The 24,801-nt window shown below is 52.4% G+C and overlaps 2 protein-coding genes across 2 annotated transcripts in view; one reads left to right on the forward strand and one right to left on the reverse strand.

Annotated features, from left to right (window-relative positions):
* Plekhg3 (pleckstrin homology and RhoGEF domain containing G3) overlaps nucleotides 1-19,502 on the forward strand; it is a 31,052-nt gene extending 11,550 nt beyond the window's left edge. The window contains exons 2-19 of the mRNA XM_051147848.1: nucleotides 1,844-2,233; nucleotides 3,843-3,940; nucleotides 5,349-5,418; nucleotides 5,694-5,740; nucleotides 5,858-6,008; nucleotides 6,099-6,230; nucleotides 6,358-6,540; nucleotides 6,699-6,791; nucleotides 7,060-7,146; nucleotides 7,363-7,396; nucleotides 7,743-7,841; nucleotides 12,001-12,090; nucleotides 12,497-12,535; nucleotides 12,698-12,717; nucleotides 13,084-13,347; nucleotides 13,954-14,067; nucleotides 16,758-18,174; nucleotides 18,645-19,502. Coding sequence (XP_051003805.1) covers nucleotides 1,844-2,233; nucleotides 3,843-3,940; nucleotides 5,349-5,418; nucleotides 5,694-5,740; nucleotides 5,858-6,008; nucleotides 6,099-6,230; nucleotides 6,358-6,540; nucleotides 6,699-6,791; nucleotides 7,060-7,146; nucleotides 7,363-7,396; nucleotides 7,743-7,841; nucleotides 12,001-12,090; nucleotides 12,497-12,535; nucleotides 12,698-12,717; nucleotides 13,084-13,347; nucleotides 13,954-14,067; nucleotides 16,758-18,174; nucleotides 18,645-19,387 — 4,071 coding nt within the window. The 3' untranslated portion in view covers nucleotides 19,388-19,502. The remainder of the gene's footprint in view (nucleotides 1-1,843; nucleotides 2,234-3,842; nucleotides 3,941-5,348; nucleotides 5,419-5,693; nucleotides 5,741-5,857; nucleotides 6,009-6,098; nucleotides 6,231-6,357; nucleotides 6,541-6,698; nucleotides 6,792-7,059; nucleotides 7,147-7,362; nucleotides 7,397-7,742; nucleotides 7,842-12,000; nucleotides 12,091-12,496; nucleotides 12,536-12,697; nucleotides 12,718-13,083; nucleotides 13,348-13,953; nucleotides 14,068-16,757; nucleotides 18,175-18,644) is intronic.
* Nucleotides 19,503-22,496: 2,994 nt separating this feature from the next.
* Nucleotides 22,497-24,801, reverse strand: part of Sptb (spectrin beta, erythrocytic) — a 129,385-nt gene continuing 127,080 nt past the window's right edge. The window contains 2 exon segments of the mRNA XM_051147863.1: nucleotides 22,497-24,556; nucleotides 24,706-24,748. Coding sequence (XP_051003820.1) covers nucleotides 24,389-24,556; nucleotides 24,706-24,748 — 211 coding nt within the window. The 3' untranslated portion in view covers nucleotides 22,497-24,388.

A 24,801-nucleotide genomic window follows, 5' to 3' on the forward strand; every position in this document is an offset into this window, starting at 1 on the left:
CCAGGCACCTGGGAGTGGGCCCAGGTGTAAAGTTGGCTCTTGTGTGTGTGTGTGTTTGTGCCATCCTTTCTCTTCCCTCTTAGTATCGAGAAAGGTTCAGGTACAGGCGGAGCAACTGGTGCCCTGAAAATTTTCAGTCCTTTGCAGAACTCCTACCTGCTGGTTGTAATAGTGTAAGAGCCTGGGGCTGGTGAAATGGCCCAGCAGGTTGAGGTGCCAGGCCTGATGACTTGAATTTAATTCCCACATGGACCAAATAGCCACAAGTTGTCCTCTGTCCTCCACATGCATAGATATACACACAAACATAAATACATAAAATGTTTACAGAGAGCCAGCTTTTGGCCTATTTCTGTGCAGTAACCCCTAGCATGGGCCTAGACAGGCAGGCACATGGAACACACAGTTTGGTATGTGCGTGTGATGGTTTGTAGAGCGTTGACTCTGCCATGTACCATGCTCAGAGGGCAGGTTGCCTCAGCTTGAGGACATAGTTCTGAGGTACTCTCTGTTTTATAGGTGAAGCCCCGAGAGGCCAAGCACTTTGCTTAAGTGGCAGGGCTGGTATTCGTTCTCTCTCTCTCTCCTCTCTCTCTCTCTCTCTCTCTCTCTCTCTCAAATAATAGTTTTTGGACAGGGTCTCATGAAGCCTAGGCTAGCCTAGAGCTCACTGTACGGCTGAGGATGACCTTGAGGTCCTCTTGCCTCCACTTGCCGAGTGCTGGGGTTACAGGAACGCACCACCATGCCTGGTTTTATACAGCACTGAAACGTATAGCCTTGTGCATGCTATGCAGCCATTTTACCAACTGAACTGGGTTCTTAGCCCTTGGGACTGGGGACTGAGTTCTTCAGAAGGCACCCTGGTATTGGCTTAGGTAGCCTCCCTGCTCTCCTGGGGCCTCACGTTTCTGAGACCTCCCTGTCTCCTGGTGTAGTTTACCTATCCCCACTCTGGGAAAGGTAGAGGCTGAGCTGCTGGGACCCAGAAGGATTGTGACTCGAGCACCCTTACAGTCAGTGTCCACAGCCTGAGGGAACGGTCTTCCTCAGTGTTTAGTTTAGTCTTTGTTTTTATTTATTACATTTGCTTATTTGGGAGCTGGTTGCACATGCCTTGGCACATGTGCGGAGGTAAGGGGACAACTTTCAGGAATCAGTTTTCATCTTACCATGTGGGTCTCAGAGATGGGACTTGGGTTATCAGGGTCGGTAACAAGACCTTTACCTGCTGAACCATCTCACTGTACTTGTTTTTATTTAATTAGAAAAAAAAATTTTTTTTTTTTTTTGGCTGTTCTGGACTCACTTTGTAGATCAGGCTGTCTTTGAACTCACAGAGATCCACCTGCCTCTGCCTCCCTAGTGCTGGAATTACAGGCGTGCGCCACCACTCCCTGCTCTGGCCATTTATTATTTATTTATTTACTTACTATTTATAGGCAGGGTTTCTCTGTGTAACCCTGGCTATCCGGAACTCAATTTGCAGACCAGGCTGGCCTTGGACTCACAGAGATCTATCTGCCTCTGCTTCCCTAGTGCTGGGATCAAAGGTGTGCACCAGCACTCCCTGCTCTGGCCTTGTTTTTAAAATTATGGTAAAATACACAAAAGTGAAGATTTACTATCTTAACCCTCTATACGTGTAGTTCCATGACACGGAGGACATTCGCGTCATTACCACGTGACTATCCGTTCTGGAACCGTTTTCATCTTCTCAGACTGAACTTTGGACCCCTCACAGCGATTTCTCATTCTGCCCCCTCCCTGTCTCCGGCAACCTCCCTTCCGCTTTCTGATTTCTGTAAGTACTCAGAGCTTGCATCTGTCTGTTTTGCTCCAGAATCTCCCCGAGGCAACAGTCCCAGGCAGCGATGCCAGGATGCCTGTCTCTACTGCCCTCCACCAAGATGGCAGCCAGGAGCGGCCGCCAAGCCTAATGTCCACCACCTCATCATCCGGCTCCTCCCGTGACAGCCACAGTGCCATGGAGGAGCCCGCTGGCTCCGAGGCTTCAGCCCAGAATGGCACAGCCTCCCCTTGGAGCCGACACATTCCCAACAGCAACAACAACTCCAGCAGCTGGCTGAACATGAAGGGACCCCTCTCTCCATTCAATGGCCGTGCTGGAACAAGTCCAGCCCATCACAAGCTCAGCTACCTGGGCAGGGTGGTTCGAGAGATCGTGGAAACAGAGCGCATGTATGTGCAGGACCTGCGCAGCATTGTGGAGGTGAGTGCTGAGGCTGGGAGGGCCTGGTCATCTCTTCAAGAGGCCAAGGATGCTGGTCTCCAGTGGCTCATCTCTTACGTCTCCACCCTAGGATGGAAAGCTCTCCCTGGCACACCTGTGTCTGTTTATCTGCTTTCCATGAGGCTGTGAGGAAGCTTTGGGGACCTGCCTGGTGCGGCCTGTTGGCCTCTCATGCTTCCTTATAACACCATGCCTCATCAGTGGGATAGTAGAATTTTCTGTGGGTGCTTGGGGGGTGGGCACTGAGAAAAGCAAAGGAGGGGGCTTTAGCTTGATTGAGAAGACCTAAGTGTTCTGTAGGGATTAAACCTGGCCAGATACCTCCAGGTTCCCCATCCTGCTGTTTCATGGCTGTGGAGCCTTGAGCATACCCACAACATCTGGAGCCTCGGGTTCTTTGCCTGAAAAATGAAGGAACAGGAGTGGCAGAAGTAAAGGTGTTTCATACTATAGGACATACAAGGAAAGGTGACATGTGTGTACGATTGAGGAGCCCTCTGTCTGGTGGGGAGGTAGGGCTACGCACACATTACCACAAAACCTGGTGGCCTATGCACCACAAATGAATTCTCTTTCAGATTGTTTGTTTTATTAAGAAAAAAGGTATGGGAGCTGGAGAGATGGCACAGTGGTTAAGAGCAGTGGCTGCTTTGCCAGAGGTCCTGAGTTCAATTCCCAGATGATAGCTCACAAATCTGTAATAGGATCTGATTCCCTCTTCTAGTGTGATGAAGACAGAGCACTCATATACATAAAATACATGAATAAGTAAATCAAAAAAGCTGGGCGTGGCGGCACATGCTTTTACCAGCACTCAGGAGGCAGAAGTAGGCGGATCTCTGTGAGTTTGAGGCCAGCTTGGTCTACATAGCGAGTTCCAGTAGAGCCAGGGCTACATAGAGAAACCCTATCTCAAAAAAACAAAATGGGGATGTGTGTGTGTGTGTGTGTGTGTGTGTGTGTGTGTGTGTGTGTGTGTGTGTGCGCGTGCGCATGCGCGCGCGCAAGCACAAAAGCATGTATGTATGTGTGTGCATGTTTGTGCCACAGTACACGTGTGGAGGACAAAGACACCTTTGCGGAATCATCTCTCTCCTCCCATCTTTATATGGTTCTAGGGATGAACTCAGGTTGCTAGGCTACCTGCTGAGCCATGTCACCAGCCCTTTGGTTTGCTTATTTTAGATAGGCTTTTGCTGTGTAGCCTAGGCTGGCCTCTCACTCAAGGCAGTTCTTGTGACGTGCAGCTGCATGTCCTGGCTTCCTCCCACCATCTGCTTTGTGTCTGTGTCCTTTTCTCTTAGAAGGACACCAGCAAGGGGCCTAGAGCCTCCTTAAGTACTAGATGATGTCATCTTGAGCAATTTAACTAATGACCTCCACAAGAGACCTTGTTTCCAAATAAGGTTACATTCCAGGTTGCCAAGGGGGTGTGACGTTTTGGGTAAATACCCACAGCTCAGTGTGGTGGACACTGCCTGTGAAATGGTGTCATAGTCATAAAATGCAGTAGGGAGTAAGGTGTGATTAGGGCTGTGAGGTGATCAAGCCAAGAGGCCGCAGGGTCCTTAGACCTCTCTCTGTGTAGGACTACCTCTTGAAGATCATTGACACTCCCGGGCTCCTGAAGCCAGAGCAAGTCAGCGCCCTCTTTGGGAATATCGAGAGCATATATGCACTGAACAGGTATGTGCTAGCCCCATTCTGCCCTGCAGCACATCCCTGGATGACTGGACACAGAGACTGGGACACACAGGCCTGGCTGCTGAGACAGGGACATCAAATCTACCCTTGCACAGGATGGTGGAGCTAGGCTGGGAGGAGGCAGCAGCTGCCTTGCCTAGAGGCTTATACATTAGAGCCACGTGTTTGCTGGTTCCAGCACCTGGGTCACTATTAGGCCTTGCACGCCTGTGCTCTTCCTGTGGATGGCTCTTTTTTCTGTTATAATCCTGCATATCTTATAGTCTATTTCTCTTCCTTCACACTGAAGCCAAGGGGAGGAAGGACTCGCTGACCTGTTCTAGTGATTCTCAACCTGTGGGTCTCGACCCTCTGGCAAGCTTCTAGTTCCAAAAATATTTACATTACGATTCATAAAAGTAGCAAAATTAGCCAGGCTTGGTGGCGCACACCTTTAATCCCAGCACTCGGGAGGCAGAGTGCTGTGAGTTCGAGGCCAGCTGGTCTACAAAGGGAGTCCAGGACAGCCAAGGCTAACACAGAGAGACCTTTCTGGGGGGTGGGGGGGAGAGTAGCAAAAATACAGTTTTAAAGTAGTAACAAAAATAATTTTGTGTTTGGGGGGGGGAACACTAGCACATGAAGCATGGTATTAGCAAGGTTGAGAACAACTTGGTTGGTACATCACACAGGCCAGGCAAAACAGGCTTGATAAGTCTGCGAAGGTCGAAACTGCTGCTCTGGAACCACAGACACTCAGATGAGGGTGCTGTCAAGAGAAACAGTTTTGAGAACGGTGTTGACAGGGCAGGGTCCCCTTGCAGCTGGAAGAGTTTGGGCAGTGGGTCGTTAGAAGGGTAGGAACAAGACTCAGGAAGATATGGTGAAGGCAGATAGGGAACGAGAAAAGAAGCAGGCGAGTGCCATCTCCAGTGTACCCTCAAGTGCCCCCACCCAAGATAACTCTGCTCAGTCTCTCCCTGTCTCTCTGCATCCTGTACCCTCCCATCTGGTAGTGTTCTTTGTTAGTTTTCTCTCTTTTTTCCCCCCTCTTTAAATCTCTGCTTTTGTGTGTTTGACTCCTGCTCACAGAGGCGCTGTGTCCCCTCCCAAGGTGGGTACCCGTGTCCCCTCTTCCTCTGCTGCTTGTTGGGCGTGTTGATCTCTGGGGTTTTTGTTTGTTTGCTTTGGTTTGGTTTTTTGTTTTTTGTGGTGTGCTGGATACTTTCCATGTTGCCACCTGGGGCATGGTTTACTCAGGATGGATAGATGCTACAACTCATACACAGCATGACACCAGGGCCGAGTGGTAATCTGTGGGCGGGGTGTGTGTGTGTGTGTGTGTGTGTGTGTGTGTGTGTGTGTGTGTGTACAGGCCTTGGGCTCTAACGGCCTCTCTCCCCTCCCCCAGCCAACTCCTCAGAGACCTGGACAGCTGCAATAGTGACCCTGTGGCTGTGGCCAGCTGCTTCGTGGAAAGGGTAGGAAGGACAGGGTCCCTGCTCCTTGTCCCATGGTCCTAGCATAGGAGAGTCCAACGTAAGAGGACACTTAAGTACTGGGGACTCCTGGCCAAGGCTGTCACATGGCTGGGATGCCCTGGACAAACACATGCCAAGATGGCTCTGCAGGATCTCAGGGGTGGGGAGGAGTCAGGGACCTGCTCTTTGGCCCCACCATGTTTTCCAGTCATGTGAGACTCTCCCTGAAGTCATTGATTCTGTTTCCCCCCCCCCCCCCCCCGGTCTTTCCTTAGAGCCAAGAGTTTGATATATACACTCAGTATTGCAACAACTACCCCAAGTGAGTAATTTTGGGTCAAGAAGGGCATCTGGCTGGTCGATAAAAGGGAGGGGGCGGTGCTCCTGCCTCCTCAGCAGGCCTTCCCCAGATGGTAACACCCATTCCTACCCACCCCAGCTCAGTGGCAGCCCTGACAGAGTGCATGCAGGACAAGCAACAAGCCAAGTTCTTCCGAGACCGGCAGGAGCTGCTGCAGCACTCCCTGCCTCTGGGCTCCTACCTGCTTAAGCCGGTCCAGCGAATCCTCAAGTACCACCTGCTGCTCCAGGTAGCTCAGGGCTTCTCCCCCCAGGATATGTGGGGGTATGGTGGAGCCTTGAGGTCACCTTCGCTTAGACACCACCTGTCTTGTATCCAGGAAATCGCCAAGCACTTTGACGAAGAAGAGGATGGCTTCGAGGTGGTCGAGGATGCCATTGACACCATGACGTGTGTGGCCTGGTACATCAACGACATGAAGAGGAGGCACGAGCACGCAGTTCGGCTACAGGTGCTCTGGGCTTGGGAGAAGGAATGTTACCACTGTGCCCTGCTGAGTTAAGGAGTGGTGTCCTTGGGGAAGCCTTTGGGGTGAAGCTTGACTCTGTGTGTCGGGGGGTGGGGAATCTCTACTGCAGGAGATCCAGTCACTGCTCATTAACTGGAAGGGACCAGACCTGACCACCTATGGGGAACTGGTCCTGGAAGCCACCTTCCGCGTACACCGTGTGCGCAATGAGAGGACTTTCTTCCTCTTTGACAAGATACTGCTGATCACCAAGAAGCGGGGCGATCACTTTGTCTACAAGGGTCACATTCCGGTAACGAGGCTGTCCTCCCTTTTGCTGCCTTCTCTCCTTCCCCGTGGGCCCCGGTTCCTTCTAGCTTCATCAGGCTCCAGTGCTGTGTCCTGAGACTGTCTCGAGGGGTTGGGGGTCCCCTTCCCTCTTACTGAAGTTACCTTGTTTTCTGCCCCCAGTGCTCCTCACTGATGCTGATCGAAAGCACCAGAGACTCTCTGTGCTTCACCGTCACCCACTATAAGCACAGCAAACAGCAATACAGCATCCAGGTGAGGGCGTGGCCTCGGGGAGGGGCTGGGGACCAAGACTTCCAAGCACACTTGCCTGTGGCTCCCTGTTCCCTGGCTGCCCCACGCCCTAGTGTCTCCATCTGGGAAAATTGAGATCATTAGAGGCTCCTCTCTGAAGTGTACACAGAAACCCTAGCACAATCCCCTCTTAATTCTCTCTAGCCCTCGGCAGAAGTGCTGTGTGTGTACTCTGGGGAGTTTTGACCTGAAATAATCAACCCTGTTCCTTCTCCTCGGGCCCTCCTAGGCCAAGACAGTGGAGGAGAAGCGGAGCTGGACTCACCACATCAAGAGACTTATCCTGGAGAACCACCATGCCACCATACCCCAGAAGGTTGGCTCCTAGGGTGCTCAGACGGGCTTCGGGGGAGCCATGTCCTTTGACTTAGCTCCCAGGAACCTGCTGGAGCCTTTCTTCCTGGCGGCTCTGGTGACAGCAGGTGTTGCTACAGCAGATGGACAAGCCGTGGCACGACACTGTGGGAGTCCTCTGGCTGGTGGGCAGGCAAGGAACAAACAGGTGCTGACTATGGGTTTCCTTGCCTTCTAGGCCAAGGAAGCCATCTTGGAAATGGACTCCTATTGTAAGTCACCCACTTCTGTCTGTTTTGTCCCTAATTATGTACCTTGTTAGGCAATATATTGGACATTTATTTGTCTAGGAGGAGGAAGAAGGAGATGGGAGGTGGGGGGCTCTTTCTGTCCAGGGCTAGGGATCGGTTGTGTAATGAGTGAAGTGGTCCTGCTAAATGACAGGACCCTGAGTGCTGGAAGCAACCAGTCGTAAGAAGATGGAAGATGGGGGACTTGAGGGGCATCCAGGACCATCTAGAGCTGGGGGGGGAGGGGAAGATGTGTCGTCCAGTACGGGCAGCATCTAGGCAGGCCATCGGGGAGCTAGAAGCCTGATTGTTTCTCTCCTGGCTACAGATCCCAGTAGGTATCGCTGTAGCCCAGAGCGTCTGAAGAAGGCTTGGTCCTCCCAGGATGAGGTGTCTACCCATGTGCGGCAAGGACGCAGGCAGTCTGGTAAGGGAGGGCCGTGTGGACGAGAAAGAGCCTTCTTCATAGGATCCTGGCCCACCCAGGCTTGGGATCCTCTGCAACAACATAGTAGGGCATTACTCTTTCAAAAAAAAAAGTCTGGGGAAGACAACAGGGCGGCTTGGTGGACATCTATGGACCATTTTTTTCTTTGCCCTGATGCTGCCCGCCCTCCACCAGCCGCCTCCTGGACCTTCTGCTCCCCAGGGCTATCCACCTGTTCAAGGGCCTGGGGGATATTTGTTGTTCGGGACTTGGCGTCTCTTCTTAGCCTTCTAAACCTCTTTGCACTGCTGCCCAGCCAGAGCAGCACTTGGACGTCATGGATAGCTTCTCAGTCCAATTCTAAAGTGACAGACAGCGCAGAAGCTGGGTGGGAGGAAAAGTGCTTAGACCGAGTGGCACCAAATCCAGACAGGAAATATTTATTTTGGGTCATTCCATTTTCCTCTGCTGGGTTTTCTCCCATGACGGGATTTGCTAATGTGCTCCTAAGAGTTATTAGAATGAGGCGTCTGTTTAGAAAGAGAAAACCTTGCCTTTTTTTCTTAGCTCTGCTGTGATGCTGTGGGGTGTGGATGTTTCAGTAATTGATTTATTGGGGGGGGCGGGGAGCTGCATTTTTCTATGACTTACCAATAAGTCTGAGGCCCAAGGGCAGATCTGGATTAAGCTGTGGTGGAGTCTCTGTACAGTAGCTTGAGGCGAATGGATCTAGATTGAGAATATTGTTTGGGTTGAATTCATAAGAGCACTGGGTCTTGATTGCCACCACCTGTGGGGTCCTTGAACATGTGATTGATACCTGAACTTTGACCTTCTAGAAGGTGGAGCCAGGTGGTCTCTGGAGAGTTTTCATGTTTGCAATGTTTGGTATTAATCCCAGGTGGCTCCTTCCTAGGAGGTTTGACTATATGCATTTCATGATTAAAAGCCCAAGGCAGGACCTTAAGGAAGATCTGATTGCTGCTATTGCACACATTACCTGTGACTGAGGCTCCTTCACAGCAAGAACCGTGGAGGAGGATGCTTGCTAGCTGACTCACTAAGGCTTCTTCTTTTTTTTTTTTTTTTTTTTTCCTTTTTAAAATTTATTTATTATTATGTATACCGAGCTCTGCCTGCATGTACACCTGCAGGCCAGACAGGGCATCAGATTACATTATAGATGGTTGGGAGCCACCATGTTGTTGCTGGGAATTGAACTCAGGACCTCTGGAAGAGCAGGCAATGAGTGCTCTTATCCGCTGAGCCATCTCTCCAGCCCACATGCAGCCTAGGGAATGGCGCCTTCCACAGTGGGCTGGGCCCTCCTACATCAGTTAGCAATCAAGATAGTCTCTCACGGACACGCCCAGTAAAGACACGGACATGCCCAGTAAAGACACGGCCCCGCTAGGCCGTGACGAGTTGACAGGCAGTGCTCACTGGGACAGTAGTGGAGGTATTAATTAATGCCTGCCTGTCACGACATCAGCATTAGAACTTGAGCTCTAAGAGATGGGAATATAGCTTAGTAGCAGAACCCTTGGCTAGTGTGCTGAAGCAGGCCCTAGGCTCAAGTCCTCAGCACCACAAGACAAAAAGTGCTTCCCACCTGGGTGGTGGTGGCACACATCTTTAATCCCAGTGCTTGAGAGGCAGACGTGGCAGAGGCAGGGGGGAATCTCCGTGAATTTGAAGTGAGCCTGGTCTACAGAGTGAGTTCTAGGATAGCCAGGGCTACACAGAGAAAATCTCTCTGTGTCTGTCTGTCTGTCTCTCTCTCTCTCTCTCTCTCACACACACACACACACACACACACACACACACAGAGCTCTGTGAATGTACTTAAAGCCATTGAATTTCATACTTTATGTAGGTGGCGTGTATAGTGTGTGAATTATAGCTCAGTAAAACCGTTGTCTCTCCATCGACTTTAGTCACCCGGGGTGGTCAGGAAATGAACAGATAGGCAAGGCTGAAATTTCCATGTGGCTGAGATTTTGGCCTGTGACTACAAAGAGATTAGGTTTGTTTGGGTTTTTTGGGTTTTTTTGTTTTTTGGTTTTTTGTTTTTTTTTTTTTTGGTTTTTTGAGACAGGGTTTCTCTGTGTTACCCTTGGCTGTCCTGGACTCACTTTGTAAACCAGGCTGGACTCAAACTCACAGTGATCTGCCTGCCTCTGTCTCCCAAGTGCTAGGATTAAAGGTGTGCGCCACCATGCCCGGCTAATTTTTCTTCTAAGATGTGATCTATCCTCTGGAGCCTTCTAGAAGACCACAGTTGCACTTTCCCTTTTCTGGAGCTGGTGCTGCAGTGCCACTGATGGCGTGCGAGTTGCCAAATGTGGTGATGCCATGGTGGTGGCCTGCACTTGAGGCTCATGTTCAACGTGGCATTTCTTCCACCCTTGCTTCCAGCATATTCTCTGTAGAGGCATGCTCTCTATACCTCCTGTGTGGTAGAGATCAGCTGGTGGGCTTGCAGGAATTGTGTGTAAAAGCGGACCTTGAGGATGCAGAGAACAAGGACTCAGGACACACACTATATGGCTCAGGTGCCCAGGCTAGGCCTCAGGGTCTTTGTCTCCGCCTAGACAGCTATATTAGATACACAAGACCACTGTGGGATAACAGCTTTTAAACTCTTAAATATTTTTTTTTAATAAGGCTTCACTGAAAAGAATAGAACACTTATATTTCTCACTTTGTTACACTTAAAAATCTTTAATGTTTACTATACATATGTCTGTGTGTATGTGTGTGTGTAAGTGTGTGTATTTAAGGGCTATGGCACTGGTGTGTGGGTCTGAAGATAACTTTTAGGACTCATTTCTTTCCCTCCCCATGTGTATTCTGAGGACTAAACTCAGGCCATCTGGCTTGGCAGCAAGTGCCTATCCTGATGAGTCCGCTTCCTCATTTTATTTTATTTATTTATTTTTTAAAGATTTATTTATTTATTATGTATACAGAACACTACCTGCATGTACACCTGCAGGCCAGAGGAGGGCATCTGATCACATCATAGATGGTTGTGAGCCACCATGTGGTTGCTGGGAATTGAACTCATGACCTCTGGAAGAGGAGTCAGTGTTCTTAATTGCTGAGCCATCTCTCCAGCCCCCACTTCCTCATTTTAAAATGAAGTGAGGGTGGTGAGGGAGAGAAAGCTGACAAAGTGCCTGTCACACAGCATAAGGACCAGAGCCCACATTGAAAGTCACATGCAGTTGTATGTGGCCCTGGTCGCAGTGTCAGGGAGATGGAGGCAGAAGGATCCCGGGCCTTTCTGGATAGTCAGTCTGGCTGATTGGTGAGTTCTAGGACCAATAAGAGACCCTGCCTCAAAAAATAAGGTGGGGAGCTACTGAGGAGGACATTTGACATTGGCCTCTGATCCTTCACACATGTACAAATACATGCCGATACATATGTGAACACAAAGCAACAAAAATACAATCAGGAAGCAGACAGAGGGTGTAGTCAGCTTGTAGAGTGGTGTCCGGCATATATGAATCCGCATCCTCAACCCAGCACCACGTAAAACAGGTGTGGTGATGTGCTCTAGGAATTCTAGCACCTGGGAGACAGAGACACAGAAGTTCAAGGGTATCTTGGTTGCACGTCAAATTTGAGGCCAGCTACATGAGACCTTGTCTTTTGTTTGTTTGTTTGTTTGTTTGTTTTTTCAAGATGGTTTCTCTCTGTTGCCCTGGCTGTCCTGGACTTTGTAGACCAGGCTGGCCTTGAACTCACAGAGATCTGCCTTGCCTCTGCCTCCCAGAGCCCTGGGACTACGGGCAGACACCACCCCGCCCAGCTGAGACCTTGTCTTTTAAAAAAGGTCTTATGTGGCTATAGATAGGGGTTGTGCCCATTGTGTTTGTCTCAGTGTGTCCCCCTGAGGTTCAGCTAAAAGACAGTAAAGTCTGCAGACTTTACTGTGACTCTAAATTTATAGAAAATCAGGGGTATACCTAAGCTGTCACATTTCTCCAGGCAGGGGAGGGGCAGGCCGAGGGCTCTGTAGAGCAGTCTCTTGAGACAACGATCTTCTTTTCCTCTTTTCCTCCTTCTTGGCTCATAGGTTTGTTCCCAGAAAGGCTGGGGCACAAAGTGATGACACCCTTAGCCTAATAGTTGTGTTTTGTGTCCCCAGAGCCTGGTTATACCCTGTTCAACAGGGCAACGCTTCCCAGCAGGCAGCAAGGATTCGAGATGCCAGGCCTTAAGGGCCGTAGAAAGTCGGGTGCGACCTCTGCTTCCCGGCCCACGTGCTGTGAGGGGCTTGGTGTGGGGCATAGCTCTTGTGCCGATGCGCTGCCTGTAACGGAAGTAGAAGGGCTTAAGATGGAACTGTGCTTCGTGGCTGGCTGGTCTGCAGCGGGTGGCATGGGGTCCATCTCTTGCAGATGACCCCGTCTCTAAGGCCTTGGCTGGCATGCTAATACAGAGACTGAACAGATCCGTTGTGTGCTACAGAGCGGCAGAAGTGGCTCAGCCCCCTCCTGGGGGCCTCAGTAACACTGCGGCCTAGGGTGGCTGGGGCCCAGCTAGAGTGGACTTCGGGCTGGTAATGGGCTGGTGATGGCATCGAGCTTGAGACCCAGGTCAGGTTTCTTAACCTGTGCTAACTGCCCCTTTGTGTTTTTTAGAACCGACCAAACACCTACTCAGGCAACTGAATGACAAAGGTGAGTTTGTGACAAGGGCAGGCAGGTCTCCTCAAAAGTATAGGAGACCCCCTCCCCGGGGGTTCTGGTCTCTCTAAAGAGTTTCTTTCTTTCTCCTGTTCATTGGTCCCTTCTTCCGCGTTCCTCCCACCATGTGCTTGGACCCTGTGGTGGTGTCAGCAGCCAAAGCAGCAGGGATGAAGGTGAGTGCAGGGGCTCAGAGGCCAGGGAAGAGGGGTTGGAAGGACGGGCTGCGGGTGACACTACCCAGATCAGTCCCTAGGGACCCTTTCATATCCTCCTCCTTACAGCAGCACTGTGTGGTGGTGCCCTGCTTGGCTTGTGTCCTCTCATTTGCCCCTCTCTGGGTATATATAGGCTCCTTTGGGGGACTTTATTCTCAACCGGATGTTGACCTTCCCATCACAAAATGCCTCACTCCAGAGGAGGCCAAGATTGAGTATCTGGGAGTAGATTTTTTTTTTTTTTAAATGAAGCCATTTCTAGCCACCCACGGGAGGGCAGTTGCCCACAAGGCAGGTCACAAGGGGCTCTTGTGCTCTGCACAGCATGCAGGCAGTGCTGGAGCCCTCTTGGACTTTGGGCAGCCACCCCATGCACGGGACCAGCAGCCAGAGGCTGAGGGGGATGCCAGGGAGGAGCTTGAGGAAGAGGAGGAGATAGTGGAGGAGGAAGAGCAGCAGCGGCAAACCTTCCCAGTCTCCCTGGAAGACCTGGCAGGGCATGAAGGCAGCGACAAGGTGCCTGGGCCAGAGCTCCCGGGCTCGGAGGAGGAAGAGGAGGAAGAAGAGAATCTAGCAATGGCGGAGCAGGTAGCCGACTTTGCCAGCTCCCTGCTGGCCGCCCTCCACTGCTGGCACTATCGGGCCAACGCTTTACTTTTCTCCCGGGGTGCTATGGTGAGGTGTCTGTTTGATCTCCCTTCTTCCTTGCATGTTGCCTGGCATGTGCATGTCCTTCTGAGAGTCCGTCCCTTCCTGTGTCCTTCCCACCCCTACCCTGCACTTTCCCTTTCCCTCCTGCTGTCAGCGCTTTGTAACTCACTCACTGTCACGCCCTGGTGAGCCCTGGGCATGCACTGTTCCAGGACTGGAGGACCCACTGGTATACTACTCCACAGAGCAGGACTAACAGGGTGGTGAGGCGGGGGAGGGGAAAGCCAGCATCCACTAAGTGTGAAGGTCACCTCACTGTGTGTGGAAGGGAAGGTGGGTTGGGCTTTTCTAAATCTGCACACTTTGCCAAGGACCCCTGTGGCCCCAGGCCTGGTGGTTCAGGTTGTTTGGAACGGCTTGGGTACAGGACTGGCTCTCAGGAACTGCCTGTGCCTCCTCGGGGTATGGGAGGCACTGTCTGTGTTGGAATGGAATGCAGAGGGAACCGGTTCTCAGTTGTCAACTGACTTCTGCTTGCTGCAGGGGAAGAGACACCAGGAGGCCGAAGGCTCCAAGAGCAGCAGAAGGCCCAGCAACCGGTCTCCAACCAGTGCGGAGAAACGCATGAGCTTCGAGTCTTTTTCTTCCCTGCCAGAGGTGAGCAGCCAGCTAGCGAGAGGGAGGGAGAGTACACAGTGCCTGGGAGTCCAGATCTCCAGGTCTACAGGCAGGTCTTTGGAGCACAAGCTGTCTCATCGGCACATGGAACAGGGACCTCCCCACTTCCGGCCCTTTCCCCTTCCAGCAACCTGGACAGCCTAGAGGTGTGTGGTTTAGCAAACAGCCCGACTGTTTCTATGAATTAAACAAAGGTGGCCATCCTGGGCCCAACATAAGACATGCCCCGAACAACATGCTAGCTGCCTCAGTAATACCTGGGGCCACCTGGGCAAAGGGATAGACTGTGCGTATCCATTGGATACCTTTTGCTTTTTTTCTTCTGTTTCCTACAACCATTCCTGAAGGAAAAGAGGCACAGAGAGGCTGCTGACAGGCTGCACTCCGGGCTCGTCTGAGTGGAGGCAGCCGACCTAGCGCCTTTTCCCTTTCAAAGCTAGAACAAGATCGGGAGCTAGAGTCCAGGCTGTACCTCATCCAGGACAGGGCTAAGAACCTAGGTGACCATAGATAAAAACATAGCTGTCTACTTAAGCTGCTAAAGCAACGCATTTTAGATCAAGTGCACATAAACACGGGAATGTATTCTTCACAGTAGAATACATTCTACTGTGCCAAGCCCAAGGCACCCCTAGTCGGCTCACTGTCTCATGGGAGTTCTCTTTCTGCTTCAGTCACGTTCTTGCCGTGTCCTCACAGCGAGGAAGCTTCCTTTAGCCTCTTTTATATGGAGCCCTTATGATGTGGTCACTTCCTGAAGTCCATACCTTGTTCATGCTGTCACAGTGGACAGCAAGTCCTAACATGAGTTTTCTGGGATCCCGCTAACCGTTTAAACCATGACAGTTGTACTGTGTTGAAGGATGGTGGTGTGTGGCGGGGTCTGTGTGTAACTCGGGTTCTCTCGAATCTAGTCGTAATGTGCCACTAGCACACTAAATTTTCTAGTAACCATGTTAAGAAATAAAAAGAAAGCCAGGCATGGTGGTGCCCGCCTTTAATCCCAGCACTCTTAGGAGGCAGAGACAGGTGGATTTCTGTGAGTTCAAGGCCAGCCTGGTCTACAGAGTAAGTCCAGGATAGCCAGGCCTCTGTGTAACAGAGAAACTCTGTCTCAAACAAACAAAAACAGCCAGGCGGTGGTGGTGCATGCCTTTAATCTCAGCACTCGGGAGGCAGAGGCAGGCGGATCGCTGTGAGTTCGAGTCCAGCCTGGTCTACAAAGTTAGTCTAGGACAGTCAAGGTTACACAGAGAAACCCCATCTTAAGGAAAAAAAAAAAAAAAAAAAAACCAAACCCCAACCAACTAACCAACCAAACAAAAAAACAAAACAAAACAAAAAAAAAAAAACCAAAGAAATCAAACAAACAAAAGAAATAAAAATAATGTGGGCATGGTGGCACATGCCCATAATCTTAGTACCCAGGAAGCAGAGGCAGGAGAATTGAATGTTTTAAGGCCAGCCTTAGACACATAGCAAGTTTGAGGCCAGTGTGGGCTCTATGAGAACCTGTCTCAAAAGAAAAGAAAAAGTGAAATTAATCTTAATATCTTATTTTATGTAGCCTACCAGAGCCAAAGGAAAACTGCTGATAGATTCCATGCTTTTATACAAAGCCTTCCAAAATCTGGGTGTATCTTACCTTCCTAACAGATCTTGATTTGGGCTGGCCTCGTGACAGATGCTCAGCCAGAATGGCTGGTGGCTACTGTGGTGGGCGGAGCAGGTCTAGATCATGGATGCGGCTCTGCAGATGGGAGAGTCGGGTCTGATGCCTCCGAGGCTTGTGTCTGCGCCAATCCTTATCTCAGGAGACTGCTCTGGGAAGCTGCCTGTGCTGGCCAGATGAGCAGGTGGTCAGGAGAGAGTCCTCCTGTTTGCTTTCTCCTTGCCCATCTGTTGGGCATATGCAGTGAGGCTGGGCCCACAGGTGCTAAGGCAGGTTGGCTGGCAGGAGCCAAATCCCTTGCTGTCCTCACAGAGAGAGGGGGGTGGGGAGGGGCGCGTGGCGGGGGTGGGGAGGAAGGACGGGGGAGATGGGAGTGGAGAAGGAGGGCACGCGCTTTACAAGTGTAAGTGCTGTAAGGTGGAGGTCAGTGAATAGCTTGGGACTCAATTCTCTCCTTCCACTGTGGGATCTGGGCATCGAGCTCAACCTCCGACGGTGACTGGAGTTGACGTACCCTCTTGGCCCCTGGCCTCATGGAACCTTTAGTCCCTTGGGAAAGCTGGGATATCCTTTCATAATTGCTCAGACCCGGGTTTGAATCCTAGAAGTCTAAGCTGCCTTGACGTCAAGACAGTGGAATCCCAGGATCTTGGTATATGTGGGGCCCCTGGGAAACTGGGTTAGTGCCTGGCTGTGTTGTGGGTTTCCGCACTGTGCCCGGAGTTCCCACGCAGGTTGCCACTGACAGATGTGACCACCTTTCCTCACTCCTGCTGGCATTCTTGGGAGTGAGGACACAAGTCTGTCATCCAGCTGCAGGGTCACTGAAGGAATAAATAGACCTGTTGTCCTGCTTGGAGTGATCCTCATTCTGGTTATCTTTGTCCTAAACTGATGACCCTCTACCGGGCCTGAGAGCAGGGCGTGTCATCTTGTCCCCCAACCCTCACAAAGGAGCCCTAGCTCCATCCCTGAAACATTCTCTGTTGCATCCCAGGTTGAGACAGGTGCTGAGCCTGGGGCCGAGCAAGAGGCCTTTATTGCCTTGGAAGGTCCCAGCACTGAGGAGATGCCTTCAGACCCAGAATTCCCAGAAGTCCTGGAAACACAGCTTCACACCTCGAAGGGGATGCTGGGTGTGGACAACCCAGCTGATGTAGACTTTGTGGAGCCGGAGGGCTCTGAAGACCTTAAAGCCCTGAGTAGTGAGGAGGAAGAAGAGGAGGGAATGGGAGCTGCCCAGGAACCTGAGAGCCTCCTGCCACCCTCTGTGCTAGACCAAGCCAGTGTTATCGCTGAGCGGTTTGCCAGTAGCTTCTCTCGGCGGAGCAGCCTGGCAATGGAGGATAGCAAGTCCAGTGGCATTGGGACTCCACGGCTTGTCAGCCGGAGCAGCAGTGTGCTCAGCCTGGAAGGCAGTGAGAAGGGCCTAGCCCGATGGGGCAGCACCGGGGACTCCCTCAGCAACCCACCCACCCCAGAAGTGGCCACTGTTACAGATACGGTCACAGACAGTGGCCCTTCTGTCAATGGGACAGAATCTCCAAATGCAGGCTCAGGCTGCCCTATGGAACCGGACAGAACTTCCTGCAAGAAAAAGGAATCGGCATTGTCCACCCGAGACCGGCAGTTGCTGGACAAAATCAAGAGCTACTATGAAAACGCGGAGCACCACGATGCAGGCTTCAGCATCCGTCGCCGGGAGAGCCTCTCATACATCCCCAAAGGACTGGTACGCAGCTCCGTGTCCAGGTTCAACAACCTTCCCAAGCCAGAAGCAGAGCCAGCACCTCCAGTTGGGTCCAAGAGGCTGGGGAGCTCTCGGCCAGTCTCATGGACCTTGTTTGACCTCCCAGGACCCAGCCGGACAGTCACAGGAGACCTAGCTCCTGTCACAGATACTGAGTTCCGCCCATCTTCAGAAATTGTAAAGATATGGGAGAGAATGGAATCTTTGGAGAGAAGTCCACGGACGGGGTCTGGCCAGAGCCAGGCCAATGGCTTTGAACTCCAAGAGCCGCTGTTCATCTTGGAGGAGCATGAGCTGGGGGCCATCACTGAGGAGTCTGCTGTCGGCACTCCAGAAAGTGCCTCGCCGACTGAGCAGCCCAGTCCAGCCCACCTGGCCCGGGAGCTGAAAGAACTGGTGAAAGAGCTGAGCAGCGGTGTCCAGGGGGAGCTGGTTACCCCGCTGCACCCCCGTATTGTGCAGCTCTCCCATGTGATGGACAGCCACGTGAGTGAGCGGGTCAAGAGCAAGGTCTACCAGCTGGCCCGCCAGTACAGCCTCCGCATTAAGAACATCAAGGCCAGGCCACCTCTGCCCTTCGAAAAAGCAGCTTCCGACAGGGATGAACAGATCTCTACCATCTCTGGCCTGCCTGAGGAAACTGGAGAGCTGTCAGGGGGCAAAGGTATGTGGGGGTAGGAGGCTTGGGGTAGAAAAACCAATTAGGTCCAGTGTTCTCAGCGGGGGTTGGGGGAGTGGGAGGTGCATAATTTCTAAAAGAGGTCATGCCATGAGGGGGACGGACCCCCAAGTACCACGTGGTACACAGTGGGCCTTGGCAACCTGTTGTGCCGTTTTTGCACTCTGAGGCCCTGATCAAAGCCTGAGTCTGCTCGCCGCCCAGCCCTTAGCTTTTCTACTTGAGCAAGGGGAGCTTGGAGAACTGGCGAGAGGCTCATTCCATTCCGAGAAGAGAGCAGAGGGTAAAACGGGATTTCTCTTCCAGCGTACCTCAGTCGCCACATGCAGCTGAGGACGACTCCCATTTCGCCCTCTCTGGTCCGACTCCTCCTTCACGGTGGTTCATGTAGCGCTCTCTCTCTCTCTCTCTCTCTCTCTCTCTCTCTCTCTCTCTCTCTCTCTCTCTCTTCCCAGGCAGGAGGAAGCCTGTGCTATCCCTCCTCAGCTATGAGCAGCTGATGGCACAGGAACACGGTGCCTCCAAGTCTTCCTCTGCTGTGGAGACCTCTCCACGCCGTTTCTCCTTCAGCCCTTCTGCTGTCAGCCCACGGACCACCCCACCAGGGTCTCGGCCCTCCGCTCGGAGCCCCCTCAGCCCCTTCGACACCGAGACCTTCAACTGGCCTGATGTCCGAGAGCTCTGCTCCAAGTATACCTCCCAGGACAAGGCCGCCCAGGCGGAGAGCAGCTGGCCCCGTGGCTTGCTGATCAACCGGAGCCGCTCCTTGCCTGAGAACGTTATAGAGCCTCCTGTGTCGGGCAAGGTGGGCCGCTGCTGCAGCTTCAACACCACCAAGAGGCACCAGGGAGCCGGGGAGGCCTCCCAGCCTCCACTTCCTTATTCTCCTCCCCAAAGCAAGCTGAATGGAGGCGAAGCCCTGTATGTCACCGCAGACCTTACCCTGGAGAACAACCAGCGAGTGATTGTCATGGAGAAGGGGCCCTACCCTAGCTCCACTGTGGGGCTGGAGGAGGGCAGTGGGAAGGAACCAAGTTCACCAGTGCCTTTGAAGGGCCAGGGCCAGGGCCAAGGCTTCCAAGAGGCTGAAGAGCACCAACCCAAGGAAGAAGGTTCCTGGGACCCAGCGGATACAAACAAGCAGGGGAGAGTGAGAAACCTGAGGGAGAAATTCCAGTCCTTGAACTCTGTGGGCTGACTGACTCCCGGAAGGGAGAACAGCCATGCTTGAGGAGGAAAGGGCCTGCCTGGCATGCTTTCCTTCCGGCCTGGCTCACTAAGGCTGGTCATCCATTCTTCTGGAAGAACGGTTTGGGGAATGTGCACAAACTCACCCACTCCCTGTGCTGGCACCTCCCCTCCCCCCCAGGGTGGTCCTATGATAACTTTCCTAGGTCCAGATGAGCCACCTACCTTGTCTGTAAATACTTCTCTGATAAGAAGCCAAATATTTTATTTAAGCTTACTGTGGCCAAGGAGAGCATGGCTTCCCGACCTGGCTGGCCACTGCCCAGCTGAGGACCCAAGGGGAAACTGAGGAAGCAGCCCCGGGCAGGCTTTGCTCTTTAACTGCCTCTTCTTTGGACCCAGGCAGGACTGAGGCCAATAATTTATTGCTTTTCATCCTGTGGTATGCGTGCGGGAGTGAGTGCGGGTTTGGTTCGGGCACTCTTGAAGGTTCTTCTTGCTGGCCCTGTGGTTGTTGCTAATGTACACACATTTCATTATCTGCCAGCGATGCAATAACTGCTGCTGACCGACCAACCTGTGTGTGGCCTCCTTCCTGGGGAGCACTGTGGGGAGTGACTGATCAATCATGGGTCAGAGACATGGGGTGCTTACTCAATGTCTGGACAGAGGAAACAGGAGACACCGGGGTTCTCCCAGGCCAGGTGGGGTACAGAGTGTGAGTGAGGTGGCACCCTGTTCCCTGCCACATCTGCCTCTGTGTGCTGCTCTTAGTGTCCTGAATTGGGTGGGAATGCCACATGAGCATTTAGCTCTTTTCCCAAAGACAAAAGTTGCTCTAAAACACTGTTGCCTTGGGCAAGTGGAACATTTCAGATAAACAGGAGTTTCTAGTGTTCAGTGCCTTTTACCCATCTCTCCCTTTATAGTTTGGGGGGGTGGAGGGCGGGCAGTCCTAAAGCTAAGGCTTAACTATGTCCTAAAGTGGTTTGCACTGCTGTGGGAGTGCTTTTTATTACAATGGGTCCTGTTTTCACAGCACCCACAAAAGGGTCCAGTTGCAAAGAGCTGGTAATGCCTCCCTCTCCCCGCCCCCTCTCTTCATGGTTTCTCTGTGTAGCCCTGGCTGTCCTAGAACTCACTCTGTAGACCAGGCTGGCCTCGAACTCAGAGATCCACCTGCCTCTGACTCCTGAGTGTTGGGATTAAAGGTGTGCTGCTGCCACCACCACCACCACTGCCACCGCCTCGTGAGAATGCCCATTTCTAAGTGGGCTCTTTTCTTCAAGGAAGACCTGTTTGTTCTTTCTGGGGCCAGAAAGGAGGGAACTATAGGGTCCTGGTGATAGAGAGGGCTGTCTCTTGGTGTGCCTGCAAGCCTGCAGGGATTAAGACCTAGGATCTTCCAGCAGTAGAAGGATAGATTGAATCTGCACATGGGTCCATTAACCCCACCCCCACATCAGGTGAGTGGTGGCCTTCTGGGCAGGAGCAGAGCGGGAGGCCATATCCTGTTGATGCTCTGAGTCCTCTGTGGCCACTGTCAAAGTCACTGAGACAGATACCGGTTCTGAGCACGGCCCGTCCCAGTATATAACACCTAGTTAGTGGCAATAAAAGCATTGGATCAGTGACCGAAAGTCCTGTTGCCAGCCAGCTGGGTCACCCAACTCTGTATTTTCCTCCTCTAAAGATTGATGGCTGGATGAGTCACTCCTCCTCAAACTCAGATGACATCTAGGGGTGGAGCCTGGGCAGTTGTAGCTGATGTCTTTCAGACGAGCCTCACAGTCCATATCTAAGTGTGCCTGCCTGGGCGGGGACGCTTGTTCTCAGTGGCTCCTATAGCAATCATCTGAAGAGCCTCCGAAACCTGGCAGTTCCCATGTCATGCCCAGGCCAAACAAAACTGCCCCCTGAAGATGGATCCCAGGACAGTCCCTTGTAGTTAGTGGCCTGAACAGTGATCGCTTCGCCCTAGAGTTGATTGAATTCATGAATGAGCAAGCTTTCTCAGGGTCTCAGATGGGGCCTGGATCCCAGCAGAGTCATTCCACCATACTCTCAGGAATAAACTAAATGCTAGCTGTCCCTCTTGTTTCCGTGGCGCCTGCCCTCTGATGTCCAGTTCAAAGGAACAAGAGGCTAGTCAAATAAACAGAAACAAACACAGAGCATTGTTGATTTATTAGAAAAACTAGTAAATGGGATTCCTCTGGTTGGTGGAAGCACATCTGAGCTCGCGGAGGACAAGGCCCAGCCAGCCCCAGGACTAGCCGCAGATGGCATGATCTGTGCCCAACGGGGTTGCATTCCTCTACAGTCACCTCCTCTGGTGTCCTCCCTGAGCTTGCTTGTCCAAGGGACCAAGCCATGTGGCCTGCTGGCCTCTTCCTCCTCTGAATCCCTGCCTCCTCTTGCTGAGGGAGCAAGGGGAGCCAGGACCAGCCTTAGGGGACCTGTTGCCCTCCGCTAGGCAGGAAGGAGAAGATGGGGTGTGAAGGAGTCGAGCCTACACAGACTTCTGTTAGTACCAGTGGAGGTGGGGTAAGAGGGTCTCAGGACCTTCTGTTCCTCCTCAGCCTGTCTGCTGAGGCCCAGGACAAAGGCGGTGGGGGGGGGGGGAGGGGGGGGATGAGGACACGGACTGCCTGGCCGTGCCCAGAGAGCTTCTTCCAGCTGCCCTGGGGACGAAGCCTGTTATGCTGGTGTGGACTGGAGCTGTGTTAACCCAGTTTGGGAATATTCTCAAGGAAGACCGCAAAGTAGAAAATACCAAGAAAAAAATCAGCCTTGCCCTGGCACCAGGAGAGCCTGGCCCTGGAGTGCCCAGGGCTCCCGCAAAGGTGGTCACTCGCAGTCAGTCCAGTAGGTTGAGTGCCTTGGGACCTGGGTGACGTGGGTGAGAGGTGTGGGGAGCTGGCTGTGATGGGGAGCCACATGCAGCTCACAACCCTTGTATATTCCTTCAGGGTGAAATTCAAGCTCTCCCATTGGAGCCTTTCCTTTCTTGGCTCTGTGGAGTTACTGGAAATTTCTCACTTCAGGTACTACTTGGGTACATGTAGAGGTGAAATGTAGACTCTCCCCTCTTGGTCGTCCCCCCCCTCAAGGACTAGGCCGGGGAAACTGCCTGAGGGAGCTGCTTGCCACCTAATGCTTCAGCAAGGAGCCCAGAGATAAGACATACCTTTCAGTGCACCAAGGCCTTTTTTATTGCCAGGGATGCGGATGCCTCTCTGTTTACTACTTTGGTTTCTCCAGCTGTACAAAGAGACTGGTGAATGGTGCTGACTGTCCCCTGTAGGAGAGAACTCTAAGGTCCTATATGCTGAGGCCAAGTACAGACTAGCTGCAGAGATGAGGAAGTCAGGCCCCACTGGCTAAGGCCTTCCCTTCAGTGGGTGCAGTCTACTGGACTTGTGTTCTATTGCATCATATTGGGAATCATAGGACGTGACTGATCTCTGAGCTCTACCTGCCTGGTCAACAATGAGGGGTTCTGGGAAGGCCTAGTAACTGTATGCCTACCATTGAGCCTTACCCATGGGGAAGGCAGTAGAAACTGGCTGTGGGCCTTAGAGACACAGATGGTCTCCTAGGTGAAAAGGCCCGTTGTCCTTGACTCGACCATCTTTTGGAGTTAACTCCAGCTGCCATGTTAGGCTGGAGCTGTGTTGCTTTCAGTTGTGTAACGGAAAGTCTGCAGGACCAGTGGCCCTGTTCTTCCATGGGCATGGGAAAGCACTCCCTAGGGACAGGCCATAGAGCCCCTTGCGATGTGTGGTAGATGTTTGGTGATCTTTATATGATGTGACCCCCAAAGTCTAAGATTAGGCCTGCAGAAATTAATCAGGAGGGGAGGTCACAGCTGGCCCCCAACCAACATTTCATCCTTATGTTTCGGGGGGTGATTGTTGTCATCGCATGCCTGCATTTGTCACCCCTAGGTAATAAGCTCTGTGTCCAGCCACTGGCGTGGATGGCACCAGTTGCAGGGGTGGGGGAGCACAGTGGGTGTTTAGCTTTGAGATACTTTACTGCAGGACCAAGATACTCAGCTTGTATCTGGCACCAGCCCTGGCTACATAATATTGCTGGTTTGCCTGTTACTGGGAGTGGGAGAAAGAGCCACAGTACAGAGGCAGAGCCTTAAGCAGTGTTGGGACCTGTCTGCCCCTCCTGTGACAGAGGCCTGAACCCTAAACTCTAGTCAGAGTTTCCAAAAGAGTGGTGTGAGAGCTTCTGGTCCTAACACAATGCTGATGCCAGGAGGAGCACAGGGTGCCAAAGAGAGGGGAAGGCCAGTTCACTCAGGACTCACCAAAACTCTTAGGGGTATTGGGGGGCGGGGGCAAGAAGGGACATACTAGCCCTGAGGATAGAGTCCTATTTCTGAGGGAGCTCAGCAGGGAGGGGACCTGCAGCACTCAAAGCCTGACATCCCTTATTGTCTGTCCCCTTGGTACTCCACCAGCCCCTTGCCCAGAGCTGCAGTTCTGAAGGCCCTTCCTCCTGCCCCTAAGGGGCAGGGCAGCTGTTGTCAGTATTCAGTTTTTCTTTCCCTAGTTGACTGTGGTCAGTTACCCCAAAGGGGATTTGTTGTGGTAGTGGGCAGTGCTAGAGGAACCCCATCAGGCTTCCCAGTCTGTTGTGGGCAGGAAGAGGTGAGTATATGCCTTACAGAGAACCGTTTCCAGCCCCAAAGGAGCTGTGTGCCCCCAGTCCCTGGAGCCCAGCCAGCTGCATGGGGTAGGGGAGGTAGAGGGCTGTTGGCAGGCATTGGGGTGGCCAGGGAGGCCAGGCAGGCAAGGCAGCTATCGCAGTGCAGTGTGGGGCCCTGGGGCTGGCCCGGCAACTTGAGCAGGCAGGCTGCAGGCAGTGAGTGGCAGGCAGGAGGAAGACCGGCCGCTGCAGAGGGAGGTCGAGGCCATGGGCTCCTGGTCCTTGCTTGTCCAGATGCACACTGCAGTGCTGCGTGGCTGGCCCCACCCACAGGGGCCTCCAGCTGCTACTTCTTTTTGGGGAAGAAGCTAAACCTCTTCTCCTTCTCCTTCTTGCCGAGGCTGACATCAGGGCCAGCAAGGGAAGGCAGAGGCAGGCTCTGTGCCTTGACACGGATGCTCTGGGATTCGTTGATGGCGGTGCTCATGCCCTGTAGCCATAACAGCATCTCCTCCTGCAGGGTGAAAATGTCAGGGAGTCTAGGGCTATGAAAGGATGGGTGCACTTCTGCGACTACCTCCTCCTGAGGGAGCCCTGAGATCAACTGTGCGGTTTCCACCCACCCTGTTGTTAGCCCCGTCCAATTAAGCCACTTGTACTTACCTCATCTTTGCCATGGAAGAGCCACTCACTACCATTGCTTAACCTAGGAAGACAAAGGGTTTTGTGTTAGGATACCATCTCCAGAAGTCCTTACCT

Source organism: Acomys russatus, chromosome 1 (assembly GCF_903995435.1).
Source record: "Acomys russatus chromosome 1, mAcoRus1.1, whole genome shotgun sequence".
In the NCBI taxonomy this organism is placed as follows: domain Eukaryota; kingdom Metazoa; phylum Chordata; class Mammalia; order Rodentia; family Muridae; genus Acomys; species Acomys russatus.